The following is a 9,450-nucleotide window of genomic DNA, read 5'->3' as shown; positions in this document are numbered from 1 at the left end:
ATGTGGATCAGTGGTTGAGCACTGCTAAGATCAATCCCTGGCACACAAAAAAATTCAAAATCCTTTCAGCTTTTGGGATATATGGCACATAATTGAAACTTGGTTTTATGTACACAATTATGAAGAAATTACATGCCAGAATTTCTTGCTGTAACTTAGTCCCCTTTGGTCACCCTTTCTCATCCCTCCCTCCCCTTCTTCTCCCAGCCTCTGTTAACCACTCTTCTATTCTCCACTTCTATCAACTTTTATTGAATATTCCACGAGTGAGGTCATGTGGTACTTATCTTTCTGCGGCTAGCTTTTTCTTAACACAGTGACCTTCAGTTCCATCCATATACTGTCACAAATGACGGGATTTCTTTTTTTTTTTAAATGGGTGCAATCCTATTCTACCATGTACATATTTCACATTTTCTTTATCCATTCATCAGTTGTTGGACATTTAGGTTGATTCCATTTCTTGGCTATTGTGATCAGTACTGCAAAATATCTTGGGAGTATAGATGTCTCTTGGACATACTCTAGTGCATTTCCTTTTTTCTTTCTTTTTTTCCTCGCGGTGCTGGGGATCGAACCCAGGGCTTTGTGCTTGCAAGGCAAGCACTCTACCAACTGAGCTATCTCCCCAGCCCCTGAGTGCATTTCCTATGGCTATATTCCCAGTAGTGGGAATATGGGTTCATGTGGTAGTTCTATTTTTAATCTTTTAAAATGTTTTCTCCAGTCATTTGCCTAATAATAGTAGTTTTTGTCTTAGAAATCTCTTTGAGTTTATCAACTCAGATCATTGTTATGAATGTGTACTACTCTAGTCCTTCAGTAAAGCCTGGTGCATATTTTTTGCCATGTCATTTATAGGTTCTCTTTTAGCATTTCTGACATTGTTAACAACATCATCTTCAGTATTATCACCATCACCTTTAGATTTTTTGTTTTGTTTTGTTTTGTTTTGAGTTTTTTGCTACTATAGATTGAACCTAGAAGCACTTTACCACTGATTCACATCTGGCCCTTTTTATTTTGAGTCAGTGACTTGCTAAGGGCCTCAATTGCTGAGGCTGCCCTCAAACTTGTAATCCTGCTGCCTTAGTCTCCTGAAATGCTAGGATTACAGGCATATGCCACCTAGTTGGGCTCTGATTTAGAACCATTTGGCTATTTATTGGTCAATAAGTGGACAACTAGTACCTCATTATTAATGTTAAAAACTTTCTGGTTATGTACTTCTTCAATGACTTTCTCCACTGCTTTGTGATTAGCAAATGCTTAATCACCACAAATCTTTAAAAATGCCATTATTTTCTTATATTACCTTAACCAACTTATTATATGTTCAGTTTCCTTCAATTTTCAGTTCATATTGATCTTTTTTGTTTTGTTTCATAATCAGTATGCCATTGAGTGGCATGAGATCTCCATGACACTAATGGACCAACTCAAAATACAATGGAGATCTTCATTTTTAGGTTTGTGCAGTATTTTTCTATTTTTCATTAACTTCTGTTTATTACCTTCAACACAGAACTTCAACAGTGCGTCCTTCTGTTTCTTCAGGTCATGGAGAATAGTTATTCCAGATATTTCTGGAAGGTGTTCCTCACACTGCTGTCCACTTTCTTCGACAGCTTTGTTTTCTGTGGTATGGATGAATTTAAATGCTTCCCCCCACTTTTTTTAATTGACCTTATCCAAATGAGAATCTGCAGGCTTTTCTGATGTTTTCAATAATAGCTTCCTACCATATTACAGAGAATAAAAATAAATAAATAAACAAACACATACACACACACAGTGGGTAATGCACACAGGTCTTGGCCCAGCATGAGGTATCATGGGGAACTGGCCATTGGTTCGTCTGGCCTGCCCAGTTGCCATCTTGTTACCCTTTGTTTGTGGACATGCTTGCATGGGAGAATCTAGGTGTGCGAGGAAAAGATGTACCCCGCTGGAGAGGGCTGAAACAGCTTTTTTTTTTTTTTTCAGGTAAGGATGTTGAATAAACTGTGTGCTATGTGCCTGCCTTTTGACTGCCACTTGTCACATGGGGGAGATATGGAATTTTCCACCTAGGGTGTCATGTCACTTCGAATTTTGGGTTTGGGAGCATTTCGAACTTCAGATTTTGGGATTAGTGATACTCAATCTGTATGATAAGTACCAGAACCAAGACAAGAAGTGTAGACCGTTAGAGAAGACTAGAGGATCAGGGCAAGCTTCTTAGAGGGAAAAAAATTTATTTAGAAAGAAATGAGCACATGCTAGGTAGGCAAAGAGAAAAGGGTGGAGGTACCCCAGGTGGAGTAGATAGAATATATCATGAATAACAAAATATCTTAATGTAGTGATAACATACTCATAGATTAACAATTTAAAGAGCTCCCAATATAGGACCATGATGAAATGCAACAGAAATATTTAGTAACTTTAATAAAATTTATTCAATTAAAAATATCACGCTGGGCTGGGGGTGTAGATCAGTGGTAGCATGTTTGCCTCGCATGCTTGGGGTCCTGGGTTGGATCCCCAGCAGTGCAAAACAAACAAACAAAAAATCATGGTTCATTCTGACACTGACATCATTTCTATTTTGGGGGTGCTAAAATGTCATCTTCTCCAAAAAAGTGACAGCACATGGTAATGCGATTTTTAAAAATTTTTTTGCAAAATGAAAGGTTTTCAATTTTCTGTCACTCCCTAAAATTTTGCTAGTATACGAATGAAATACAGAAGTTCATTCTTCTATTCTATAGTTTTTTTTTCTGTTGTTGTTGTTTTGGTTTTTTTTTTTTTTGGTTAAAAAGCACAATACTCAAAAAGTCTACAGGAAACTGATTTGTTAGTCCAGAGTTAACTGTTCTAGTAACATGTGAAATGAGGAAACATAAACCCTTGGACTTTTGAAATTCTAGTTAACTGTCCAATAGTTACCTCTATAGAAAATACTTTCTGAACTGTTAAGCACCATTACAAGGACTCCACACTTTTGCTTCTGTTTGCCAGCCTTTTTTGAATCTGGGTTCATTTTTAAATTTTCTTTCTTTTTTTTTTCCTTCTTTCACTTTCTTTTCCTTCTTTCCTTCCTACCTTCCTTCCTTCCTTTTTTCTTTCTACCTACCTACCTGGGCCTGAATCCACAGGTACTTTACCACTAAGCCACATCTCCACTTTTTTTTTATTTTTTATTTTGAGACAGAGTCACATTAAGTTGCTGAGGTTGGGCTTGGAGTAGCTGGGATTATAGGTGTGCACCCCCACACCTGGCTTAAAATTTTTTTTTTAATTCTTAGTACTTTAAAGCTCTGATTAAATTTTTAGGTTTTAGAAATGAATTTGATAATATTATCAAATTGCCTGATAATATAAACAGCTAATATATATTCCAGTGCTTATTTTGTGCTGGCCACACTGCTAAATAGTTTCTTAAAGCTATCCCATTTAGTACTCACAGCAGTCTTTGCTTCCTTTAGGAAGTTACTATACAGAGAGGTTCAGTAACTTGCCTAAGGATATAGAGCTAGGTGTGTAAATAGGAAAGCCCTGAAGTTCTGTTTAATAAAATTATGAGAAAGAGTCTTCATAATTCAAAAGCTGTCAGAAAATGCCATCTTGTTTCCCTGATAGGAAAGGCCTGAATAAACTTCTGAAAAATGTTTCTAAATATAGCTATGTCCAAACTGGAAAGCTATATACTAGCAATGAACTAGATACTGTGCACTATCTAGGCTTGTATTTAGGACCAATATTTATTTCCATTGTTTTGAGTGTATCTCAGATCCCCGTAGGTATGAAATTAATTTCTTATACATGTGTCCATAAAAGGATAACTTAAGGTGGGGACACAAATATACAATAATTTTTTTAAAGAAAACTTCAGTGGGGGGGAACCCTCCACAAGTTCGTGGGTTAAACTGTGTTTCTGTTCAATTAATTTTATAAAGCTTTCTGAAGGGGTCCTACTAGTGCTTGGGAAAGCAATTTAAAATAGTGAGAGAATATGGACTGGGGAGAAATCTGTTTACATCCTAGCATTTTGTTAACTTTGTTATTTGTTTTCTAAATGAATCATTTATGCTTAGAATCATTGGGAGTCCAAATGGGAAATCAGCCTTGCAAGAGATCATTCCTAATCTAGACTCAAATGACTGATAATGGAGGGGAAAAAAATAGAGCAGATAATTGATCAAGGGTGGGTGGGGTTAGGAGGGATGCCAGAAAACTTAGGACTGTGGCAGGTTCATGGATTTATTTTTGTTGATCTCTTTTTAGAGTTGTAAAAGAGGTTTCATGTCCCAAGTGAAATAATCACTATGTGGTTTGCTTTAGCACAATTCAATCTGAAAAGTTCTAGAAGAAAAATAATTTACCTGTGTACCATTATTATTGATTTATTTATTCAAAGAATATTAATACTTTAACAAATCAATGCTTTTAATACTATCTTTAAAGCCTTTAAACTACTTCACACACAACTACCTAATTTTTGTGTATTAATGAAAAGAATAACCTAGAATTTAATCTTTCAAATCCAAGTTTATTTATTTCACTTTTAAAAAAGTCTTTTCTCCTTCCACTTTATAACAAGTCCTGCTTTTGCTTCTTTTCTATACCCTTTGGCTCAGCATTAAAAAATAATATAAAAAAAGTGGCATGTTTTGCAATATTGATGACCAACTAAGCTCAGGATATTTATTTCCATCTGGTAGAGTTCAACTTCTGCCTCTTGTTTGCTTTCTCCATCTGCCTGCCTGGCCTTCATCTCTCCCCCCCCCCCCCCCCCTTAATGGAGTTCAGGTTAACCCTGTTTTAGGTCTAATCATTTTAACAGGCTTATGCCTTCTTACCACAAACTGCTCCCAAACGTTTTTGCAAGTAGAGTTTCAAGTAAAATTAGATGTCTACTAAATGCTCTCGAGATTCAAGTTTTATCTTTCTTCTGTTTTTATAAAGATTAGCAGAACTCTAAGCCTTGGACAGTATTTGAACTGGGTGCGGGGGAATCCTGTTTGTTTTTGTCAATATAATTTTTAAAATGCACATGCATAATTTTTAGTTTTCAATTTTGTTACAGGATCCATGTTACATTTATCTTCAATAATTGGCTTTCCTATATGCATTAAGCTGGATTCAATAAGGTTTCAACTCTTCTCTCCTTTGATTCCCAAAGTTACTGAAACAGCAGCCACAAATGGCATTACTAACCTACTTATTTTGCAAATTAAACTTTTACAAAGACATTTCCTCACTCGTCTCCCTGGCGTTGGCAGTTCTTCTGAGAAGGGACTGCGGTTCTCCCAGACTATAGTCTGATTTTTTGGGGAAAGATACCTCGTGAGAGCTACTTCCCTACCCTTTTCCCGGGTACCCCGACCGCTCGCCTCCTGCACATAGAAAGCTGATACCCGTTCCCATCCTGCTGCACGCTCCTCCTGCCTGTGGAACTACCCACGCAGATCCCGAGCGAGGACGGCATGTAAACATCGAGTATGCAATGGGAAAAGAGCTACGGATTTGTGCCCAACCAGAGCGGCCAGCGTGCTTGTAGACACATCTCACACAACACTAAGCCTCCAGCTCCGGTTGGGTAGCGTACTCCTTGCAAGAGGATGCGCTGGCTCAGGGCCTGGACTTGCCAAAGCGGGAGGGAGGAGCTACGGATGGGGGCGGAGCTTTCACACGCGCACTCTCCCTCTGTTTCCTTCTTCGCTCGGACCCAGCAACTTGGTCTCCAGCCGCCACTCGGGGTTTATTTGTTTACAAGCGGATTACGTCAGCTCCTCCCTCTCTTCCCGGTCTCTGGACCCGCCCCCTGGGTCCTTTTTCCCGCCCCCTCCGGCTCCGAATCTGCTTGCGTCACAATGGTGCGATCTCCGCATTGGCTAGAGTCGGCCGTCATGCTCCAGCTACGCCACTTCCTTTCCGCAGCACTATAAAAAGTGCTGCACGGCGGCAGCATCTCTTCGCCCCTCGAAGCTGGAAATGCAACTCTTAGGATCTTTGGAGGCTGCGGAGCTGGAGGCGGAGGCGGCTGGGGAGGTCCGAGCGATGTGACCGGGCCGCCATCGCTCGTCTCTTCCTCTCTCCTGCCGCCTCCTGTCTCCGAAATAACTTTTTTACTCTAAAGCAAGGGGAAAAAAAGTCGCCGTCCGCCCCTCACACCCTCTCTTCCTCTCAGCCGTCTGGTCTGTGAGGGAGCCCGGGGTGGCCGCTCCGCCGTCGGGGCCGCGCCGCCGAGCCCCGGCCGCCCCGGGCCGCCCCCGCCCGCCGCCCCCATGCATCCCTTCTACACCCGGGCTGCCACCATGATAGGCGAGATCGCCGCCGCGGTGTCCTTCATCTCCAAGTTCCTCCGCACCAAGGGGCTCACGAGCGAGCGACAGCTGCAGACCTTCAGCCAGAGCCTGCAGGAGCTGCTGGCAGGTGAGCGAGTCGCGGCTGGAGGGCGCGGGCAGCGGGGGTGCTGGGGGACGCGGGCCTCACACCCCGTGTCGGGCCGGGCTGTCCGCGCTCCGGTCCCGCGGCGGGACCTGAGTGGCCGCTAACGGCGGGTCCCGGCGAGGGTTGGGGGGCTGGGGTCGAGGGCGCCCCCTCAAGAAACCAGACGCACAACAAAGAAACTAAAGCGGACGACGCTGGAGCCACGGTCCGAGGACCGTCGGTGGATTTGGGGACAAAGGAGCTGTGGGGCTGGGGTTGGTTCGACGTCCCCTCCCCCAAAGCCCTCCAACCGTTGCGGGGTCGGCGGCCGGGCCCGGGGGTGGGAAGTGGCGCCGCTGCCCCGAGCCAGCTCGGGACCGACGTGCAGTCTCTCCGCACCTCCTGCCCCTGCCCATTAATCATCGGATTTGTCACCGGCACAATTACAGCCCTACCCTGAGCGTGGTTTAGGGTTTCTTGTTTTTCCTCGCTTCGGGGTTAATAGTCCGGTGGCGCTTCTCTTCTCCAAAGCCATAAACTCCATTGTGTGCGACTGGGGTGGGGTGGAGAAAGTAAACAGGTTCCCGCCTGGCCGCCGGTGCCGTCCGGCTCCCCGGCTGCCCAGGCTGCGCGCCTGATTCTTGTTTTGGCGGCTCAACCGGTTGGTTCCTGAGCTTGTTTTGTCCCGCTCTACTGTGTTATTTCCAAAACCCTGACCGCTTTTTCTCCATCATCGCACGCGCACAGCAGCTAACACAATCCTGCACATTTTTAGAAGTTGATAGTTTTCATTTTCGCTCCTCAAACGAACCAGCAGGAGGAGGAAACTATGAGGAGCTAACTGTACCGATCTAAGCATTGTTTCTCTGTTCTTTTCTTCTGTAGAACATTATAAACATCACTGGTTCCCTGAAAAGCCGTGTAAGGGATCAGGTTACCGTTGTATTCGCATCAACCATAAAATGGATCCTCTGATTGGACAGGCAGCACAGCGGATTGGACTGAGCAGTCAGGAGCTGTTCAGGCTTCTCCCAAGTGAACTCACACTCTGGGTTGACCCCTACGAAGTGTCCTACAGAATTGGAGAGGATGGCTCCATCTGTGTGCTGTATGAAGCCTCACCAGCAGGAGGTAGCACTCAAAACAGCACCAACGTGCAAATGGTAGACAGCAGAATCAGCTGTAAGGAGGAACTTCTCTTGGGCAGAACAAGCCCTTCCAAAAACTACAATATGATGACTGTATCGGGTTAAGATATAGTCTATGGATGGATCATCTTATAATGGATGGATAAATTTGATTTTTGCTTTGGGTGGGCTCCTCTTGGGGATGGATTATGGAATTTAAACCATGTCACAGCTGTGAAGATCTGGCACAAGATAGAATGGTAAAAAAAATTTTTTAAGTGACAGTGCCATAGTTTGGACAGTACCTTTCAATGATTTAATAGCCTGTGAGTCCAAGTAAATGATCACTTTATTTGCTAGGGAGTGAAGTCCTAGGGTGGTTTCAGTTTCTCCCAGACATACCTAAATTTTAACATCAATCCCTTTAAGGAAAATCTGTATTTCAAAAAACCTTTCTCTGCAGTAGATCTTGCAGAGGAATTTGCACTATTACACTTGAAAATTGTTATTGATGACCTTTTTTGGCAGCTCAGTAGGAAGCTTGTTTTAAACATGGTAGTACTGGAAATTTTACTACAAGACTTTTACCTAGCACTTAAATATGTATAAATGTACATAAAGACAAACTAGTAAGCATGACCTGGGGAAATGGTCAGACCTTGTATTGTGTTTTTGGCTTTGGAAGTAGCAAGTGACCAGAATCTGCCATGGCAACAGGCTTTTAAAAAAGACCCTTAAAAAAGACACTGTCTCAACTGTGGTGTTAGCACCAGCCAGCTCTCTGTACATTTGCTAGCTTGTAGTTTTCTAAGACTGAGTAAACTTCTTATTTTTAGAAAGTGGAGGTCTGGTTTGTAACTTTCCTTGTACTTAATTGGGTAAAAGTCTTTTCCACAAACCACCATCTATTTTGTGAACTTTGTTAGTCATCTTTTATTTGGTAAATTATGAACTGGTGTAAATTTGTACAGTTCATGTATATTGATTGTGGCAAAGTTGTACAGATTTCTATATTTTGGATGAGAAATTTTTCTTCTCTCTATAATAAATTGTTTCTTATCTTGGCATTTTAATCAATCTCTTGTCATGATTGTAGAGGTTCAGCTAAATACTTTTGTTAGAAGACTTAGGTCCTATAAGCTATCTTACACACTGGTCATGCTGAAAAAACATTGATGAGGAATGAGAGTGATCTGTATATACATATTTAGGTGTTAGAGAAAACAGAAGTAACATTTTTTAAAATCTCAAGTCAAAACATGGACACATTCACAGGCTAATGATCTCATGAAATGACGATAAAAGACAAAGGTAACATCTTCCAAAAAAGGGATATTCAAAGGATTATATTTCATTGCTTCCCTGTTGAAGTGAAGATATAAATGTTCCATTCTGCCCACCTTTGAGAAACAGTTATTTTGCCCCATGGATTCCTTGTTCAATTAGAAAATCCTAGGGCAGGTGACCCATAGTGTTAAGAGAACAAGCTAATCACTACAGACAGATTGGTTGCTTTTTGATTTTCATCACCTGCAAGATTTACATAAAAATCCCTTAAGCTGGAATTCAACAAAAGGTATGTTTATTAATTTTTATTCTCAAAAAGTTGAAATGCTGACTTTTTCCTCATTTTTCAGACTGACTTCAGATAAATTCTAAAAACCTATATGAATATTGAGAATGCTGTAGTATAGGTTAGTTGCTCCCTGTCCCACATAATAAAGACTTACTGGTAATTCTTCGGTTGTAGAGGATAAAAAAGGAAATTTAAGTGGAAATTGAAAGTGCAGAAATTTTAGTTTTGCTCTGTAGTTAAATAACTGACTTTTTTGGGGGGGGTGAGGAATATACATGTAAACATTTACATTGGAAAGATATATTAATGCAACTTGAAATACTTAAGTCA

At 41.5% G+C, this 9,450-nt stretch overlaps 1 protein-coding gene across 1 annotated transcript; it reads left to right on the top strand.

Moving 5' to 3' along the window:
* Window positions 1–5,946: 5,946 nt before the first annotated feature.
* Window positions 5,947–8,617, top strand: BTG1 (BTG anti-proliferation factor 1). Its single transcript, XM_079139214.1, has 2 exons — window positions 5,947–6,420; window positions 7,303–8,617. Exons 1-2 carry the CDS (start codon window positions 6,273–6,275, stop codon window positions 7,668–7,670), a joined length of 516 nt encoding a protein of 171 aa, XP_078995340.1. The 5' UTR covers window positions 5,947–6,272; the 3' UTR covers window positions 7,671–8,617.
* Window positions 8,618–9,450: the final 833 nt, after the last annotated feature.

Source organism: Sciurus vulgaris (assembly GCF_902686455.1).
Source record: "Sciurus vulgaris genome assembly, chromosome: 5".
NCBI classification, from domain to species: domain Eukaryota; kingdom Metazoa; phylum Chordata; class Mammalia; order Rodentia; family Sciuridae; genus Sciurus; species Sciurus vulgaris.
The sequence above is the reverse complement of the archived record's forward strand: the minus strand, read 5'-3'. Positions and strand labels throughout refer to the sequence as shown.